The sequence below is a fragment of the Wickerhamiella sorbophila genome (genome assembly GCF_002251995.1).
Source record: "Wickerhamiella sorbophila strain DS02 chromosome Unknown contig8, whole genome shotgun sequence".
Taxonomy (NCBI): Eukaryota; Fungi; Ascomycota; class Dipodascomycetes; order Dipodascales; family Trichomonascaceae; genus Wickerhamiella; species Wickerhamiella sorbophila.
The window spans coordinates 1-22,948 of NW_020193999.1; the positions used below are offsets into that span (position 1 = coordinate 1).

Consider the following 22,948-nt stretch of genomic DNA (forward strand, 5'->3'; position numbering starts at 1 on the left):
TAGCAATATTTTGCATATAAGATAATTTAGAATTCCCTCATTTATCTAATTTAGATTGAGAAATTCTAAATATAGTTTTAGTAACTAAAGATTTATTACTATATCCATGTCTTATATAAAAATTACCATCTGCATCTATAAACCCAGATAATCAGCTATTACTATTTAATAGTGAATTATCAATTAGATATTTTTCTAATTTATTTTCTAATAGATAATGTCCATTATAATTATATCAATCAATTAATAAATTTAATCTATCTATTTTAAGTGTTCTAAATTTACCATTTATTAATTTTATTAATCTTAATAATCCCAAATAATCATTTATTACTAAATCATAGGCATTAACATTCTTTTTTTTTGAAATTGAACCACAATTTAAATTTTTAGAAATAATCATAGCTAATAGAAAATCTTTTTTAATAAATGTTATTTGAATTGATAGATATTTATTTTTACCTAATTTTGATTTTAATGTTGTAAGAACATTAATAGAACCATCACCTTCAATTAAACCGGCTAAATAATAACCTAATTGATTATTATAATATAAATTATTATCAAAATTATTTAATTCTTTAATAAGTAAATTATTAATATAATTATTATACTTATTTAATAATAAATTTAAAGGATTTATTAAAAAATATATAATTAACTTTCGCGTGTAGTCTCTGAGGTTCCTTATATTATATATATTGTATAAGTTACCTGCTGATTGTCCATTAATAAATAAATGGATGTTCCAGCATATAGCGAAATATAAAGCTGCCAGTTTTATTATTATTAGTTTAGCAGCTAATACTAGTATTGATATTAATATTAATACAGCTGTTATTAATACACTTCAAGTAAATAAATTTAATTTAGAATAATCCATACCGTTAGCACGCATATTCATTATTGTTACCATTAAATTTATTGATCCAAATATAGATGAGAATCCTGAGAAGTGTAATGCAAATATAGCCATATCAACAGAAATACCACTATGTGATTGTAATGATGATAATGGTAGATATACAGTTCAACCTGTTCCTAGACCTTCGTCAATTATTGTACTTAATACAGCAAATAATAAGCTAAGTACTAATAATCAGAATGCAATGTTATTTATTCTTAGGAATGCTGTATCACTTGTACCTATCATTAATAGAACTAAGTAATTACTGAAAGCTCCCATAGTTATTAGCATAACCATAAAGAAAATCATAAAGACGGCATGAGCGGTCACCAAGAATTGGGTAGCAGTAGTATATCTAATAGGTTTTATTCTATTAAATATAAAAGCCCCCACCGAACCGTACGTGATAGTTTCCCATCATACGGCTCTCCAGAGATTATAAGCCAAGACCTAACTTAGAAGTTATACCTTTATAAGTAATATTACCCTTATGTAATTTTATATGGCAATCTCTACATAATAGTACTTGTTTTCTATTAATTAAAATCATTCTCGATGTTATATAATCATAACGTTTAAATAATCTTAATCTATATAATTTTTTTATATGATGCATTTCTACATTTTTATATGAATTACATATAATACAAAGATTATTTAATGTTTGACGAGAAGCAAGTAATCAATATTTTAATTTTTTTAATAATAAAAGTATAGGAGATAATTCATTAAAATTAGATTTATTAATTCATGCTTTATATGAATATTCTGAATCTATTCTAACAATATTATCAAATACATTTCTAAGAAATTGAGTTATAATATCGCCTTTATTGTCCTTAATTCTTAATAGAAAACCTAATTTTTTAATTAATTTACTTTTAGTAAGTATTCTTAATTTTTTTGCCAATGTTAATACACAAGAATAATATAAAGTATATCAAATACGATGTTTTAATTTATTATAATTAGTAGCTAATCTATAATAACTTAAGATTCCTCTACCTACCATTAAATAATGATTTATAATTACATGAATTTCTTCATGCATTAATCTACCTAAACCTGTAAGTTGAGCAAATCTACCATTTTTACAAGATCTAGCATAACCATGATCTACTAAGTTATTTAATATATATCTAATTAGAGCATTTATTATAAGTCTAGTATTATTAAGTCCTCTTATAGTTCTAATACTATAATGTTTATTAACAATAAGATACTTATGTCTTAGAGTAATTTTAATATCATATCCTAAAAATCTAGCTAGTTTTTTACTAGCACATTTAATAAATGTTTTATCCTTATTAATATTTAAATTTAAAGTTTCTATAAATTTACTTAAACTATCTTGTATAATAATACAATCTTGTTTAGAACCTATAACACCTAATAAAATATCATCTCCATATCTAACATATTTTAATCTTTTAAAATCTAGATCATTTTTCAGATGAAGATTTGTAGTTTTAGCTCTTAATTTAGATAATTTTATTCTTTCTGAAAATAATTTAGCACGTCTAATTAATTGAGATAATTTACTATATTTTAGATCTATTTTACGAACTGTTCCGCAATTAAATTTATCAATATATTCATCTAATCAATCATCAATCAAAGATAAAACTATATTACTTAAAATAAGACTTATAGTCGCTCCTTGAAGTATTCCATAATTTAGATTATGATATACACCTTTACTATCATAATATCCAGCTTTTAAAACTTTACTAATTAAATTAATAAAACCTTGATCATCAATACGTTTTTTTAATTGAGATATTATTAAATTATGAAGAATACTGTCAAAGCATTTTAAAATATCAATTTTTATAAATCAATTAACACTATTAAAATTATTTCTTATTTGTCAAATAGCTGTATGGCAACTTTTATTAAGCCTAAAACCATGACTATTATTTGACATTAATAGTTCAAATATAATTGTTAATATAATTTTTATAGATTCTTGTATAATTTTATCTCGTAGATTACCAAAACTTAATTGTCTAGTACCACCTTTTAGTTTAAGTATTTCTATACTACGACTTAGATTTATTTTTAATCTACCCGATCCTATTTCATTAGAAATAAAATCAAATCAATTATTACTAATACCATCTAAAGTTTGTCTAGAAGTACCTTCAATCATATTACTTAGATTACTCTTAATTTTATTATAAACTAATTTTAATAAATCAGGATCTTTACATAATTTTAATAAATTATTTAATTTAATATCTTTATTTTCACTTAATTTAGCCAATTCTACTAATTCTTTTAAATCCGAAGTATTTAGTTCCTTAGTAGAGAATCCCCTGGTCCCCTTCCTTATTAATGTATTAAGTAAAGTATTACCTAATATATTAAAATTCATCTTTCGATGAATATTCAGTACTACGAGACCTCTGTCAACTCCAAAGTTTCCTTTTTCAGTTGATCCCTTAGTTCTTATATTACCGTTAATAGATTGTTTAGACCCTCCATCTTTCTTAATACTGCTTGTATTTATTAATCTCATTAATCACAACCATCAAACCTCAACGTATAATTTGACAGCTGAGTATTCTATACCCGAATGGTAAGAGGGAATTGATACCCAAAAAAAGACTTTAAAGGAGTTCGTTAACCTAGTCATGCAATCCTTAGCTCAGAATACACCAATCATATCCTTTTTATAACATGCTATTGTCCCCATTAAGTTGGCCCTAATTAGGTAAGTTATATGCTTTACGTATGAATAATATATTTTTATATTATTCGTGATTAATAATACGATAATTATCAAGTAATTATTCCGATAATATAAACACAAAGGCGCACCGTTAAATAATTGCCCGTTGTGCATTAATATTTGTAGATTTAGTGCTGCTAATTCTAATCTCATAATTATACTTAAACTTAACCCTACTACTCCAGAGAATAATGAGAAAATTCCATATAAAGTGAAGTCAATAATTACTCATTACTGCTTCCCAAACCGTACGTGATAGTTTCCCATCATACGGCTTTCCATAATGAAGTCATTTAAATAGACAGTAAATATTTGATTACTTATCTTTAGTACTTGGTAGCGTTTCTAGAAATAATCCTAAATTTTCTCTATAAGAGTTTATAATTCTCACTTCATAATGTAATAATTGACCTCTATGTAACATCATATGATGATATTTACATAATAGTATTTGTTTACGTTGTAAAGATCCAACTCATTTCTTATAAGATAAATCTAATGATTTATAACTACTACGAACATCATTAACTTTACGTAAATGATGCATTTCTAAATTATTAGTAGAACCACAAATACAACATTTTTTAAATATAGATGATTGAGTGGTAGTACCAAACCAATTAGTATCTAATATATCTAATTTTCAGTCTAACTCTTTACCTACTTTATAATCATGATTTGTTAATAAAAGAACTGTTAGAATAAACATAATATCAGTATCTAGACACTTTAATCAAGGGCCGAATTTTTTAAATGCAGCCCTAGCAGATGATAATTTGTACTTCTTAGCTAATGTTTTAGCTAATGAGTATCTCAATAATCAATGCACATTGCCCAACATATGTTTGTTGGCTGCAAATGAATAGAAATTTAATATTCCTCTTCATTTTTGATTAAAGAATTCTACGATACGATCATGACTTAATAGGATAACTGAATCCTTAAGAGTAGCATAGATCTTGTTTAAATGATTACGTCTAATAAATTTATTATCGATTAAACGATTAATTAATTTTTTAAACAGTACATTTAATCTCAATCTAACTGCTCGTCTTTGTTTAACAAGTTTACCATTTTTTGTATGAGATACAAATATTGGTTCATTGTCATACTTCAACTTCTTAATATTAGCTCCTAAAAATTCAAAACCTTTTGATAAATGAGTTACTAATGTTTTCTTTTCATTTAATTCTAACCCACATTCAACTTTTAAAATATCTGCTAATTTAGATTTTATTTCTAATGCTTCTTTATAAAGACCTGCCAATAAAAATACAAAATCATCTGCATATCTAATGTACATAGATCTTCTAAAATTAAGATCATTAGTTTGATATCTAGGTATCTTACGCATATCTAATAAAGCTTGTCTAGCTTCTAGAGTATGTAATAGACCTTTTGTTCTACTATACCGAATAGATATTAATTTATCATATTCCGGATTAGACTTACGTCTTTTTCCTTTAGTATATTCAAGCATGATGGAATATTTTACTATTTTATCGAATCTATCTAATACAATATTAGCTAACATTGGACTTACTACAGAACCCTGTAGTGTACCCATATTAGATTTCATAATCTTTCCTGTTACCAGGTTTTTATACCCTGCCTTTAATAATTTATTAATTACTATTAAAAATTTATCACATTTTATATGATTCCTTAAAGAGTCCATTATTACATCATGAGGTATACTATCGAAACATTTTGTAATGTCTCCCTGTATTACTCATGTATGATGATGTCCTTTTAAATATAAAAGTTTCAAGGCTGAATGTACAGATTTATTTGGTCTAAATCCATAAGATTCTTCTTCGAACAATAGTTCAAAGATACACTCTAAAATTACTTGTAATCCTTTATGTACTATCTTCTCTATTAGAGAGGATATACCTAATAGTCTTAAAGAGCCATCCTTCTTTAGAATCATATGTCGTCTGGCTAGTTTAAAGTCAAATGAACCATTCATTATAGATTTAGATAAATTTTCAAATGTTTTCATAGATATAGAATCTAAGGTGGTTCTATCTAATCCTTTGGTCATGTTACCAAGTTTAGACTTGATTTCCAAATAACATAATTGTAAGAATTCGGTATTTCTTAATACCTTAATTATACCGTTATATGTATTTGTACTTTTATCGTAATATTTACCTAATCTTTCTAAAACAAAGGTATGAGCTTTTTTATTTCTCACTGTCTTTGTTTTATTATCAGATTCTTCATTACTTGAACCCTTCCTTCCCTTTTTTTCAAGGTCCGTACTACGATTCATCCGTGCCCGCTTAGCAATAACATTATTATCACCAGAGGCGGTTACATCCCATGGTTCGTTACTTAGTTCTTCTTTAACATTCAGATTTGATTCTGATTGTTCTGGTTTGATTTCCTTAGCTTCTTGCGCATTATTATCTTCAATAGATAAACTTTCCTCTTTAGGTGGGCTTGGATCTTGTGAATAACCATAATAACAGGAATCTTTTATTATAGCAATGATCCATATGATATCTAAGAACTCATATATCACAACCTCAGTCGTGGTAACCAATACGTATACAAGTTTCTTAACGTAAGCATAGAAATCCTCTCTTATAAAGCCTTTTTCTCTAGAGTTCTTCGAGTTAACTTTACATTTGTTTTGTGCTTTCATAATATGTATCTTATTAGGTTTACATATTACCAAAACCCGAGATATGTATTCTATAAAAGAATTCACAATACATAATATTGTATCCAGTCTACAATATATAACTAAGCACGCTCTCATGGCGCACATCCCTATCTGCTTAGCATTAGTGGAAAATAATCATGATTCTACTCATTGGTACCCTTTCGCTATAAGGTTGTTTTTAATTGTATTTATAGAATTTATTGTTATATTATTCATTTAATAATATATTATGATCTTTATTATATTTATTTATTTTTTCTTAGATCAATAATCAAATTAGTCACTTATTTTTTTTTATTTAACCGGGAAAGGTAAGATTCGAACTTACACAGGATAACCAAATTTAATAGCAATAAACACATCTAGCCAATGATTTCTTTCCCATTTTTATTTCCCATTATATAAATATTAATATTTTTTATATTTATATACTTATATTTTAATTTTTTTTATATAAAATAAAATTATAAATAATTTTATATATTCAGACATGTTAGAATCGAACTAACTTCCTCTGAGTCCCAATCTCAGCGTCTCACCATTCAACCTATGTCTGTTTCACTAATATTTTTAACATATTAGTAATAATATATAAATATAAGGTATTAGTTTAATGGTAAAACAACTACTTTACACGTAGCAGAGTAATAGTTCGATTCTATTATACCTTATTATATAAATATATACATTTTATTATATATATATTTTTTTTTATTTAATTAATTATTTTATAATAATGAAGAAATATAGATTATATTTTAACCTATATTATAATTATTATTTAAATTGAATGTGATAGGAATTGAACCTACACAGCACAATATGCTACTAAGACTACAGCTTAGCTAGTAATACCAATATACTAAACACATTCTTCTTATTAATATTAATAATATATTATTACTTATATTTTATAATAAAGATATTAAATTCTTAAATTTATAAAAATTTTATAATTAAAAAAAGATTAATTTTTTAAATTTTATTCTTTCTCCCCCCCCTTTACAGGGGGGATTAGTAACCAATTAGCCCAATCAATTGATTGGGGGGTGTGATATTATAAGAACCATTTCCTTTATTTATTTCTTATTTTATTCCTACAAATATATTTACATATAATAATTATATTTTATAATTAAGTATTAATATCTTAAATATTATTTTTAATATTATTAATTATTATAAAAAAATTATTTATTTTAAAAAAATATAATATTTAATGTCTTATTTATATATTATATTAAATAAATTATTTCTATTATATAATAGATATTTGACATATAATATAATTATTAGTTATATATTATAATTAATTATAAATAATAATGATTATATATTAATATATAATAATAAAATTAAATTATTATAATTAATAAATTTTTAGTTTTTATAATACACCCCCCAAATAATTATATTTATTTTATAAATTCTAAAGCCCCCCTTTATAGGGGGGAGTATTAATTAAATAAATTTTAAAACTTTTATTATTTAAGTAAAGATATTAATCTATAATAATAAGAATATATAAAATTTTAAATATATATATTTTTTTTTAATAATAATTTTATAAATACATATAATAAATTATTTAAAATGAATAAAATATAATGAATATTTATAAATATAAATATCAATAATAATAAAAATAAAAATTATTTCTTAAAATTTATTCTTTACCCCCCTGTAAAGTGGGGGGGGTTAATAATTAACTAAACCAATATAAAGATTGGGGATATAGTATTCCAATTATTATTTCTTTTATTTATATTTTTTGTTTTTTATAATATAAATAAACTTATCCATTATAATGTTAATTATTTCTTTTGTTTATATTCATTAAAATTTATATGATAAATTTTTTAACAAAATACATATACTTATATGCTTTTTATTTATAAAGATTAATTTTTAATAAATTAATTATTAAATAATAAAAATTACTTTTAAGTAAAATATTTAATTTTATTATTTACATAAATTTATATAAATAATTTTTAAATACATTTCATTTAATTTAAATATAAAATGATATTTAGTAATAAATTAAAATTTATTAAAAATAATACTTTTTTCTTAAAAATTAAACCCTCTTAAGAATTCAGAATTAACTAATTTTATTTATTCACTAGGGGGGTATTATTACTACTCATATTGTTTACTTTAAATATTTTCTATCATATTCTTTATCCTTATTTACATTATCTTTATACTATTATAATAAATAAATTTTTACTTCTTTAATTATAAAATTAATTATATAATTATTTTACAAATCATTAAATTATAATAATCATTTTATTAATAATAAGGAAATATAATATTTAATTCCTTATTTATTTATAAGATTAAACAAATAAATATTATTCTATCTATGATAAATATTTAATAATAATGATATAAAAAATAAATACTTGTATTAATAAAATATAAAGAATAAATTATAAAAAAAGTATAATAATTAAATTATAATAATTAAATATTATTAAATGTATACTATACACCCCCAAATGATTTGATCAAAATAAGATCATTCTAAAACCCCCCCCCTTTTTAGAGGGGGGAGTAATGATTAGAAAAAATAAAAAAAATATTTATTTTTTACAGGTGTTAATCTATAATAATAATAATAATATTTTAGAATTATTATAAAAAAATTTTATAAATAATTATATAAAAAATTATTCTATCAAAAAAAAAGAATAAATAAATTTTATAAATCTCTCCCTCCCCCCCTTTAGGGGGGGGAATTCAGAACTAACTAATTTTATTTATTCACTAGGGGGGTGTTATCTCTATTTACTTTATTCATATTACATTTATATTTATTTATATCATTATTTATTTAATCTCTTTATAATTTATAATATTACATAAAAATATCTTAAATAAGAATATTTAATAAATTAATTTAATTTAATTAATAAAAGAATTATATATTATAAAAATTTGTATTTATAAATAAAAATATTAATAAAAAAAAATTAATTAAGATTATTTTAATTTTCACTATACACCCCCCAAATTATTTGGTTTAAAATAAGATCATTCTAAAGCCCCCCTAAAAAGGGGGGGGAGGAGAAAGAATTATTTAAAAAATTCATTTTTATTATTTTTAATTACATAATTTAATGTAAAATTTTATTTAATAAAAAAATATTTAATTTATATTTATATATATAGAATAAATAAAAAAAAATCTTTAGAATAAAACAATATATAAACAAAAAAACATATACTTATATATATTTATAATTAATAATATATAAACAAAAAATAATTATATAAAAATTATTACAAAAATAAATTAAAATTTATAATATAAAATTAAAATTTATAATAAAAATTATAAGAAATAATTTATAAATTTATGAAATTATATGATAATAATAATTTTAAATAAAAAAATAATTTCTTAAATCTTATTCTTTCCCCCCCCTTTACAGGGGGGATTGGTAACCTACTATCTCAATCAAATGATTGGGGGGTGCGATATTATGTGAATTCTTTCTATTATTTATATTATTTTTTATAAAATTTATATTACAAAATAATAATTATTACTCTATTTAATTAATATTTAATTTGTAAATATCATTAAAAAAGTTATAATAAATTTATTTAATATAATATTTTATTATATATATATTATTATAATTTTATATTTTATTCATAAAATTTATATTATTATATAAAAATTTCTTTAATTAATAATAAATATTAATGAAATATAAATAAAAAAAAAGTATAAAATAAAGAATATTTAGGGATTATACACCCCCAAATTATTAGGTTTAATTAAGATCATTCTAAAACCCCCCTTTTTAGGGGGGGGTAGTTAAGATTTAATTTTTAATCTTTTTATCTCTTAAAAATATCTAAAATATCTCTCTCTTTATATTTATATTATATCATATAATTACTTTATTAAAATTATTTATTTAATTAATAATAAATATTAATTATACATTAATAAAAAGGTATTTTATTTTATATACTAAAATTATTATTATATTTGATATAAATATATTTATAATAATAAAAATATAATAATTAATAGATATAAATATAATAAAAAGATAATAAAATAAAAATTTAATAATAAGAATAAATTTGTGGATATACACCCCCTAAATAATAATATTAAATTATTATATTATTAATTCCCCCCTTTTTATGGGGGGGAAGAGATAGTAAGATTTTTTATTTTTTTTTTATAATAAATATATATAATTATAATTATTAAAGTAAAATTAAATATGAAATTATTTAATAAATTATTTAATTTATATTAACTAAATAAATAAATTATATAGTTAAAGCATTAAATAAGAATAAAATTGAAAGAACAAATAAGAATAAACCGAATAAGATTAGTAAGAATATTGTTCAACATAATTTAATTAAATAATCAAAAGTAAATCTAAGGAAAGATGCTCTTATTCAAATAAATAAATACATAAAGAAACATAATTTTATACCGAAAGAAGCACCGTATAATAATCCTTCGATTAATGAGTTAATAAAAGATAGATTGTAAGTAAATAAATTAAAAGTTAGGAATAAATAACCTCCAAAGAATAATATAGTACTAGCTGCTGACATTAATATAACATTACCATATTCAGCTAAAAAGAAGAAAACAAATAGACCTGCAGAATATTCAGTAAAGAATCCTGCTACTAATTCATTTTCAGCTTCTACTAAATCAAATAGAAGTCTATTAGTTTCTGCTACAGTACTTATAAAGAATAAGATAGTAATAAGTAATAATAGAATACAATATCATATAATTCTTTGACTTTCAACTAAAGATGTATAATTTAAAGTTGAAGCAAACATTAAAATAATAATATAAACAGTTGTTAAAACTAATTCATAACTTACTAATGCTGCTGTAGATCTAATACTACCTAAAAATGAATATTTAGAGTTAGAACCTCAACCTGCTAATAATGATCCAAATACACCTAAACTACCTATAGCTAATGAAAATAATATACCATTTTCTAAATCACCTAATGTTAATGATAGACCAAATAGTATCACTAATCATCCTAATAATGCTGTTATTAATGTTATTACTAGACTTATTAATAATATAAATGCATTAGCTTCTTTTAGTATTAATATTTCTTTAACTAATAATTTTACTGCATCAGCAAATGCTTGTAATAATCCATAGTACAGTTAATCTTCTTTTAATCATATTAATTAATATTCATTAATTAACTTAGATAAAGTTAGAAGAGTTCTCCCTAAATAAAATTCTATTTTATCCATTTAACAAATAAATAATTTTTTTTATTAATTATTCTGTACTTTTTCAAGTAAGGCTTGACTATATCTTAAGTATTTAAATAAATAAATAAATAAATAAATAAATACCAATCACCTTTTAGTCGATGAACTGCATACTTAAATAAAATAAAATAAAATAAATAAGTACTTGGCTGCGGATTATCTATTTCCTTTCGTACATCTTAATTGATATTACTATACCACGAGTCATTACCTGTGCCATAAATATATTACTATATTTATTTAGTTAATTAAGCTTTAAGACTTTCCCGCAATTTGATGATTTATAGCAAAAGGTTCACTTTCACTTAAGCTAAAAGAAATTTCTTAATTTTCTTCTTATTTTATATCTTATTAAATCTATAATTTATATATTTTTTATATAATAAAATTAAATATTAATAAAAAAGTGAAATAATTTTTAAAGTTCTCCCCTCCCCCCCTTTACAGGGGGGAATTAAGTATCTATAAATTTAACCTAAATATTAGGGGGGTATGATCTTAAAATATTTATTTATATTCATTATTTACATTATATATATTAATATTAATTTATATAAATCTTTATTATTATATTAAAAGAATATATTAGATATTAGATAATATATAATATTATTAAAAATATTAATTATATAAAAGAATATATTAGAATATAATATTAATAAAAAAGGAAACAAAAATAAAAAGATCTTCCCCTCCCCCTTTACAGGGGGATTTAAGTATTTACTTATTTTATTAATGTGGTATGTATTATTATTATTTTACATATTAATTTATATTTATAAAAATAAAATTATAATATATATTATATTATTTATTAATAAAATAATATAATTAATTTAATAAGATAAGGGTATATTATATTAAACCTACTGCATTTAGACCTAAACGTCTTTGCATATAACCCATTGTTTTTCTTTCTGCTACTGTTAAATAAGCTACTGTAAATAATACACATACTAAAAATAATAATACTTCTACTGTATTTAATATAATTGACATCATTTATTTTTATTTTTAATATTTTCAATATATATCTTAATTAATATATATTAAAGATATATTATTTATATTTAATTATTTTTAATTAATAAGTAAAAATATATAATTATGTAAAAGGGCATTATTAATATAAAAATTAATTGTAGTATATATATATATTTATATAAATAAATTAATATTTTTTATTAGTTCTAAATATTAATAAAATACCTGCTATTATACTTAATAATAAGATTAAACCTAATATTAAGAATAATATTGAATATTCAGTATATAATAATTCACCTATTATTTTAAATTCTATAACATTAGATATATTATTATAATCTAAAATATTATTAATTAATAATATATTAGTATTTATATCTATATCATATATATTTAAATATATAAATGTAAACATAGTAATACTATATAAAATTAAAATTAAATCTAGTGAATAATTTTGATGATATAATTCGGAATTTTTTATATTTATTAAAGATAATATAAATATAAATAATACTGATATAGCACCTACATATATTAATATATATAATAAACCTAATACATTTAAATTTAACATATATAATAATAATCCTAATAATATATAAAATAATATTAAATTAAATAAACTTATCATTAGATTTATTCTTGTTAATACTATTATACTCATTATTATTAATAATATTGATATTATTATTATTATATTATTATTTAATCAATTTATTATTTGACTACTTAATATTATCATTTTTTTTATTTTTTCTCTCCATTTATTATTAATATATGGATATATTTTATTAATTTATTTTTTCTTTAATATCTAGTCCATGAAAGGATTCGAACCTTTTTACTTATGTTAACAGCATAATGTTTTAACCAATTAAACTACACAGACATATAATATATATATTACTAATATATATAAAGTAAAATAAAATTAATTATAATTAATAGTTAATTATTGCTCATTTAATCACTCTAAGAATGATAGTAATGATACTGCTTCTATTGCTATAAGCATTTCACTATGACCTACACCACATAATTCTGAACATTGTCCGTAGAATAAACCTTCACGTTGTATAATAGTACTTACTTGTACTAATCTACCTAGAGTACCATCTATTTTAATACCTAAAGCTAGAACAGCAAAGTTATGTATTACATCACCACCTGTTACTACAAATCTTATATGTGTATCTACAAGTACTACTACTCTATTATCTACATCTAAATAACGTATTTGTCCAAATTCTAACATATCATCTAGTATCATATATGAATCGAAACTTATTGTTTCACCACTATCATTTATAAAATCTGAGTATTCATAAGATCAATATCATTGATATCCTATACATTTAATTGTCATAGCTAGATCTATTACATCATCACTTAAATATAATAATATAAATGATAGGAATGCAATTAATAATAATACAAATATTAGAAATAATGTTCATATAAATTCTAATAATGAACCATGAACTAAATATTTATAACTAAATTTATTATTTTTAAATGATATAATTATACTTGTTAATAAATAAGTTACTAAACAGAATATAATTATAACATAAAACATAATTGTATCATGAACTTCTAATATACCTTCCGCTACATTAGATGCTGAATCTTGTAAATATATACCTCATAGTGTAAGTACATCATTACTTATTATTGAATTAAATCATAAATTTAACATCTTTTTCTTTTTTTTTACTTTTTATTATTGTCTATAATATTATTATATTATATTATAATCCATTTAAATATTTTTTTATACGACTACAGAGATTTGAACTCTGACACTCAATTTGGAAGATTGATGGTCTACCATTAACCTATAATCGTTTATTTATTTATATACTTATATATTTTATTATTGAGCATAGTGAGAATCGAACTCACATGGCCTACTTAAAAGGTAGGTGTTTTAACCGTTAAACTATACACTCATTTATTTATAAATTAAGTATAGTAAATTAGATTGGTAAGGTTCGAACTTACATCTTTTTAACTCAAATTTAAATCGACTTGCCAAATTAGTCTACAATCTATTTAGATATATCAATCGAAGGATTTGAACCTTCATGCATAAAAGCATTATAACTTAACTATAACGTGTCTACCAATTTCACCAGATTGATTTATATTTACTATTAAAATAATTAAATAGAATGACAGAGAATTGAACTCTGATCAAACCATTATGAGTGGTGGGCTTTACCATTAAGCTATCATTCTTTATATTTATTTATTTATTTTATTTATATGTGCAATAACAAGATTTGAACTTGTAGCATAAGATCATGAATCTTATATGTTAGCCAATTACACTATATTGCATTTAAAATATTATATACTTTAATAAAATATTAACTTAATAAAAAAATTTAATTATTAATATTATAATATATTTTTTATATGAAAAGTATATATGGTATTTTTAATCTTAGTAGGAATTGAACCTACACTTTTAGAATGAAGCTCTAACGTTATACCATTTAACTATAAGATCAAATATATAAATATATTATACTAATATAATAAAAAATACAAGAGCAAGAGGAATCGAACCCCTATCACACGATTTGAAGTCGCAGATAATAACCGTTATACTATACTCTTTTATTTATTTATATACACACTTAATAAGAGTTGAACTTATATTATTAATTCCGTAGACTAATGTTTTACCATTAAACTATAAGTGCATATATATATATATATATTTATATATATTTTTTATCTAATAGATGGGAATTGAACCCATAGTCTTTAAATCCTAAATTTAATATGTTAACCGTTACACTACTATTAGTTAGTATTATATTTAAATAAGCATTATATTATTATATTTTCCCTTTAATATATTTATTAAATATATTATATAATTAATATAAAAATAAATTATTAATTACAAAGTATAGATATTCTTTAAAAATTAATTAATATTAATAATAATGACTTTCTTATATAAATATAAACGAACATAACAAGATTCGAACTTGTGATTCCAAAATATGGAATAAAACAACTCAAGTGTTTCACCTTAAACCACTCAGTCATATGTCCAAGTAAATTAATTAATTGCTGAGTAGTGAACTCGAATCACTAACTATCGATTACAAAACGATTGCTTTACCAATTAAGCTAAACCAGCTTGTAATATAATAAAAATAATAAGATAAGAGATAATAAAATAAGAAAATCATTCAATTTAATAAATTAATATTTAATTCTTAATTGAAATTATATTACTTATTCATCTAATAAGTTTTTTAACTGAATATGATAAACTACTTCATACTTGATATGCTATAAGTATTTATTAAATATTTCACTGCTTAACTAATTTTCGATAATACTATATATATATAACATTAATTAAAAATTCATCAGCGGCAATGTCTCATATAATCCTTTCGTACTAAATGAGAGATTATCTTTTTCAGATATTAGTGGCAGATATTAACCGAACTGTCTTACGACGTTCTTACAATTTATTTTAATATTTTCATATTAATTTAGACTATATCTTCATCTTATTTATTTCATATATTCTTATATTTATTCATTATTTCTCTTATATATTCTTCTTTTTTCATTATATTTTTATTATTTGATATATAATAAATATTTTCTACTATATATTCAATATCTTTTTTATTTATTATAATATTATTATTTTTATTTATTCAATTAATTATATTATTAATATATTTTATTTTATATAATTTTATATTTAGTTCTATATCATAATTAATTAATTTAAGTATTATTTTATTTTTAATATCCATAATACTTTTTACATCATATCTATAAATATTATTTATATTATAAATATTACCACAATTAAAATATTGTTGAATTTCTTCTAATATTGATTTATCTTGTGATATATTAAAATACATTTTTATTCTTAATGAATTTGTAGTATTTTTAGTTAAATATACATTTATATTACCATTACCTTCAAATAAACCTATAATATAATCTAAATCTATGAGATTATTATTATAATATTTAGTATATTCTTTATTTATTAAATCATTATAAAGTATAGGTTTAGATAAAACTAATAATTTTTCTGATTCAGTTAAATATCTTAATAAATTATTAGATAGTAAGTTCATATTATATGCAATATTAATTAAATTTAATAATATATTATTATTTATATAATGTTCTTTATTATATAATTTATCTATTATTACTTTAAACATTATAAAAGATTTATATTTATTACCTCTTAGTAGATATTTTATAAAAAATAGTATAATAATATTTATTAAATCATTTATATTTGTTACATTATATGTACAAATACCTTTATTATTTATATAATAATATCCACAATTAAAATAATCTTTAATTGCTATTATTGTTTTTTCATCTTTTTTTTGTAAAGATATATTAAATTTTAGGGATAATCAAATTTTATTATTCTTTTTATTTATTGAAATATTTAAATTTCCAATTGATTGAAATAATCCAATTATATATTTTAGTTTTATTTTATTCATATTTATTTTTTTTTATTTATTACCTTTTATTCTATTCTATATGTTATTTATTATATAATGAATTTTTAAATATATAAGAAAATTAATTTAAATTTATTAAATATATTAAATAAGAGTTGGCGTTTTACTATATAATTTCAATTATTTAAATATAATATATAGATATATAGTCCAAATATATATAAAATATATACTTGAGTCGTTACGGTATTTACTAAAATATTTATTTTATTAATTAAAATATTTTTAAATTACCACGGTATTAACATATTTATTATATAAATAAACTTAGTCTTCACCGTTTTCAGCCAATAATTATTAATATTTTACAATTATTATAAATAAAGATTTAATTATATTTATAATATTAAATTAAAATTAATTAATTTAAATTAATGGGCTAAGAATTAACCCAGCTCACGTAACCTTTTATACGACGAACAGTCGTACCCTTACCATCTTTTGCATCCAGTAGGATAGGTTGAGCCGACCAATTTTATGTTTATATTAAATATGTTTATTATTTAATTTCAATAATTTTCATTATTGTTCAGACTATGTCTTATATTTATATAAAATATTATAAATATTTGGGCGCTCGTGGTTAAATTATTGTTATACTACTCATTAACTAGTCGTTGAACGTTTATTATCCTTTTTAATTATGTATAGATAATACTTCGCTGCAAGTTATCTTTATATATAAATAAATATATATTTTAGATTTTCTTGTCAATTCACCCAATTTATCCTCGACATCGTTATTTTTTTTATCGAGGTCCCAATCATTGTTTACGATATGAACTCTCACACAATATTAGGCTGTTATCCCTAGCGTACCTTACTCGTTATCACTATGATTAACTTCATCAATAGTTGTTCATTATACTATACGTAAATATTATTTCGACTTGTAGGTCTATTTATCTTAATATCATTATACTATTATACTTATTTATATACATTTTTTATATATTTTAGTTATTTGCCTAAATTAATGATATCTTATTTTTTACTATTATTTAACTTTATTAAAAAAATAAAGTATAATTTTATATTGTTTATATATTAATATAATATATATTTAATAAATTTATTATTTTATCTAATAGACAGATTAGATACTTTTTCTAATCCTACCGTCCCAGTCAAACTATCATATTGTAAATGTCCCAAATAATATTAATTTATTATTAATAATAATTAAAATTAAAGAATTAATAAATAATTATTAAATTAATTAATATAAAATATGGTTAGTAATTTTATAAATATATAATATCAAATTAATTATAATAAAATATAGATATAAAAATATATATAATTTTCAGGTTATATATATGTAATTCAATTTTCAATATATAGTCAAGGTGCTAGGGTCTTCATGTCTAACCACTAAAAAATAGTATCTTCACTACTACTCCAATTTCACTGAGCTTATATATGATACAGTTATAACATCGTTTAACCATTCATGCAGGTCAATAATTATGTGACAAGGAATTTCGCTACTTTTAGGTCCTCAGGATAAGACCGCTATTGACCAAATATTCGAAAATTTTCTAATTAAAAATTTATTTAGCCTTTGGTATTGAGCAGTTCTCACACTATATACTATAATTTACATTTTCGCATAGTGCTGTGTTTTTAGTAGACAGTCGTGCTATTTTACTTTTAACTCTTATTCAACATTTTGAGTATTTTTGCCGAGTTCATTATATATAATTCGCTCATTCATCTTTACTTTATTAAAGTTCATCACACCTGTGTCGGTATTTATTACAATTCTAGTATAAATTCTTTTTCTAGTAATTATTATTTTTATATAATTATATCTAAATATAATTATTTATAATATTTAATAATAATTCATTTATAATTTATATAATTTTATTATTATAATTTAATTTTCATTAATTACTTAAATATTGTATTTTATTATACCTTATGTGATAATGATAAAGATTATCTTTATTTTCGTTACTCATGTAAGCATTCTTTTATCAATTAATTTTAATATAATAGATATATTAATATATTTATATTTGTAGTTATATAAATATTGTTATTTCATTGATTATGCAATTACCATTAATAATTAAATAATTAATTATTAATACAAAATATCAGTTTAATAATTTAAGTCCGGTATATTATCGATTTTAACTATACATAATATATGAATTAGTAAGTTGTTACACTTTTATTAATAAGATAGTTACTGTCAAACCTACAAACTAATTGAATAGTATAGAAGATTAAAATCTTATTTCTTATTATTATTATATTAGGAACTTTAATTTTGTTCTGGGTTGTTTCCCTCTCGACTATAAACCTTATCGCTAATAGTCTGAACCGAAATATAAAATATATAAATATTCTTAGATTAAGTAAAATTAACATTCAGATTTAATATTTACTAAGTGCTATACCATTTATTATTAATTTATTTCGATCATACGGTTATATGTTTCATTGCAAACCAGCTACCTGCTTGTTCGATTTAACTTTCTCCCCATACCACAATTCATCTGATGATTTTGCAACATCAACCAGTTCAGTCATTTTATACTTGATCATGGTAAGATCACAAGCTATCGGGTCTTAAAATAATAACTTTTATATTTTCAATTTCTTTATGATTAATATTATTAATCTTGCTATTATCTTAAACTTGCTCACCCATTATACAAAAGGTACTAAGTAAAATTTATTTTATATAAATTCTAATTATGCTATCAATATTAACTGATTCATATTTTCCTTCACAGTACTTATGATTTAAATATTGTATTTAGTTTTAGTTTTAGTTTAACTATCTTTGAACATTTTTACACATTCTACTCTTAAACTTTATTAATTTCGCTCACCACTACTCTTAATATTCTTATTTCTCTATTTCTTTTCCTATAGTTACTTAGATGTTTCAGTTCACTATGTTATATAATATATAGTTTCCTATTTAGGTCTCATATATTTATTTAGTAATATACTTTAAACCTTTATTTTCAATATTTAATCTTATAATCCTCAATTATATTTTTTATTTATTTTATTATTCATTTCATATCTTATTATTTTTATTATATTACTTATATATTTATTTTTTATAAAATTATAAAATTATTTAATTATTAATTTTAATTTTTTTATTTAATAGTTATTCCCCCCTAATAAGGGGGGATTTATAATGACCTAATTTAATTTTATTATCTGGGGGGTGTAATTATAAATAACAATTCTTATATATTTATATTTATTTTATTTAATGTGTTAATATACTCGTTCCTCCCTTCGGTCAGTTCTAGTAACCTATCCCCTCCCCTACGAAGTAGGGGGCAGGTATAATAATAAGTATATAAAAAATATTAATTTATTAGTTTTATATAATTATAATATAAATTCTATTGTATTACATAAATCATACCTATTTTTCCAAAAATAAAATTTTTAGTATATAATAATATGATTATATATATCGTATCAAATACAATATTAATATAATTTAAAATTAATTAAAAGTTATAAATTTTTCTTTATCTCCCCCATATGAGGGGGGGATTAAAAATGTATTTATTAAATCTTTATATTGGGGGGTGGTAATTAAAGAATATTAATATTAAATAATAATATATTAATATCATTTGTTAATCTATAATAATAATAATAATAATACATAAAATTTTATAAATATATTTATAAAAAAAAAATAAATTAATAAGATATAATACTAAAGAATAAATAGGTAGAGATATTTAATCAATACTTACCCAAGGTAAATAAATATTTCCCTTGGTATATTTAAATATATTAAATTATTAATAATACTCTATTAAAAAATATATCCTTATTAAAAATATTTGATTTATATTATTATAAAATTATATATAATTATTAATAAGAATTAAAAATAAAAAATTAATATTTAAGAAGATAATAAAGATCTTAGTAAATATACACCCCCGGATGGTAATTTTTATAATGTAGTTTCTTAATTCCCCCCTTTATAGGGGGGGGCGATAAAATTATATTTTCAATAACTTTAATTTAAAAAAATAAATTAAAAAAATTAAATGAATATCTTTATATACCAAGGACATTAATATTTTCCTTGGTATAGTTGATTATATATATTTCATTTATACACTTATTAAAATATTATTATTAATTAATAAAAAAAATAAATAATTTAATTATATAAAAAATATTAGAAAAATTAAATAATACTTTATAACTAAGGTAATAATTTATTACTATAATAAATAATATTATTAATAAAAATATATATTTAATTAATAAAAAATAAGATATAATAAAATAAAGAAGATATTTTTTTTTATAAAAATTCAATAAGTAAAAAAAATTATTTATCTACCCCCCCCCCTATGAAGGGGGGATATAATAATTTATAAATTTGTATTTAATCATTAGGGGGGTGTGGTAACAATTTATAAAATAATTTATTTAATTATTTTTAATAATGAGGATTAATCTATAATAATAAGAATATAAAAAATATAATTTTACAAATTTTATATATTTAATTTTTTAATATATAATAAAATATAATTACTTTAAAATAAATAATGAATTTTATATAAATATAATTATTTATTAAAAATAAAATGAATAATGTAAATAAATATAAACTTATACAAAGGAAATAATAAGATAATATATATATATATTTAAAAGATATAAGTTATAATAGATAATAAATATATAAAATAATAATTAAATAATTATAAATAAAGAAAAGTATATAGAGAGAGTATTAAAGATATAACACCCCCCCAATCATTTGATTGGGCTAATTAATTACTAATCCCCCCTAAAAAGGGGGGCAAAGATTAAATTTTTATAACTTTTTATTATATTTTTTTATAATTATATAATAAAAAATATTAATATTAATTAATACATAATTTTTATAAATAATACATACTTATTAAATATTTTATTTATAAGGAATAAAATAATAAATGTATTTAGTTAAATTAAAAAAAAAAATTAATTAATTAAAAATATTTATAAATAAATAAATATTTACTAATTTTTATATTAGTTATGATATATAATAATATTATTTAATAATAATAAGAATGTATAAAATTCTATAAATTATTTATATAATAGATTTTATATAAATTTAATTAATATATAATGAGAATAATAAAATATTATTCGTTCTTACCAAGGAAATATTATATTTTTTTAATATTTTATATAATACTTAGTATAATTAATTATAGATTCATAATTATAAATAAATTTAATATTCTATTATAAATATAATAATTATTATTATTAAAATATATTTCATAATATTTAATAGATAATTTATTATATATTATTAATAATAGATACAAAATAGGTAATTAAAATATTAAATACTTTAATAATTATACACCCCCCCTAAATAGATATATTTAAAATGTAATCTCTTTTGTGTTGAATTATTATTTTCATTATTATTATTATTATCTTTTTTATTTATTATAAAAATTATATTATTGAAAAGATATTATTTAATTATATTTATATAAAAATTAATAAATAATTATTAAAAATGTATAAAATGATTATTTGTATATTATTAAATATAATGATATAAAAATATTATATAAGGATATAAGATAATAAAATCATATTATTATAATAAAATATTAAAAAGGGTATAATAAAGAATAAGTATATATAATACCACACCCCCCTAAAGAATAGATAAGGAAAGTTAATACTTAAATCCCCCCTGTATAGGGGGGGATAGGTTAATAAATAATTTTTTTAATTTTCATTTCATAAAATTAAAATGTATA

At 19.8% G+C, this 22,948-nt stretch overlaps 2 protein-coding genes across 2 annotated transcripts; both read right to left on the bottom strand.

Annotated features, from left to right (window-relative positions):
* Positions 1 to 1,847: 1,847 nt before the first annotated feature.
* Positions 1,848 to 3,284, bottom strand: B9G98_01818 (Putative COX1/OXI3 intron 1 protein; the record flags this gene model as incomplete). The annotated part of the gene is made up of 2 exons (XM_024808375.1): positions 1,848 to 2,506; positions 3,050 to 3,284. The coding sequence occupies 2 exons, from the start codon at positions 3,282 to 3,284 to the stop codon at positions 1,848 to 1,850; spliced, it is 894 nt and encodes a 297-aa protein (XP_024664143.1).
* Positions 3,285 to 4,524: 1,240 nt separating this feature from the next.
* On the bottom strand, positions 4,525 to 6,294 carry B9G98_01819 (Putative COX1/OXI3 intron 1 protein; the record flags this gene model as incomplete). Its single annotated transcript, XM_024808376.1, has 2 exons — positions 4,525 to 5,338; positions 5,483 to 6,294. 2 exons carry the CDS (start codon positions 6,292 to 6,294, stop codon positions 4,525 to 4,527), a joined length of 1,626 nt encoding a protein of 541 aa, XP_024664144.1.
* Positions 6,295 to 22,948: the final 16,654 nt, after the last annotated feature.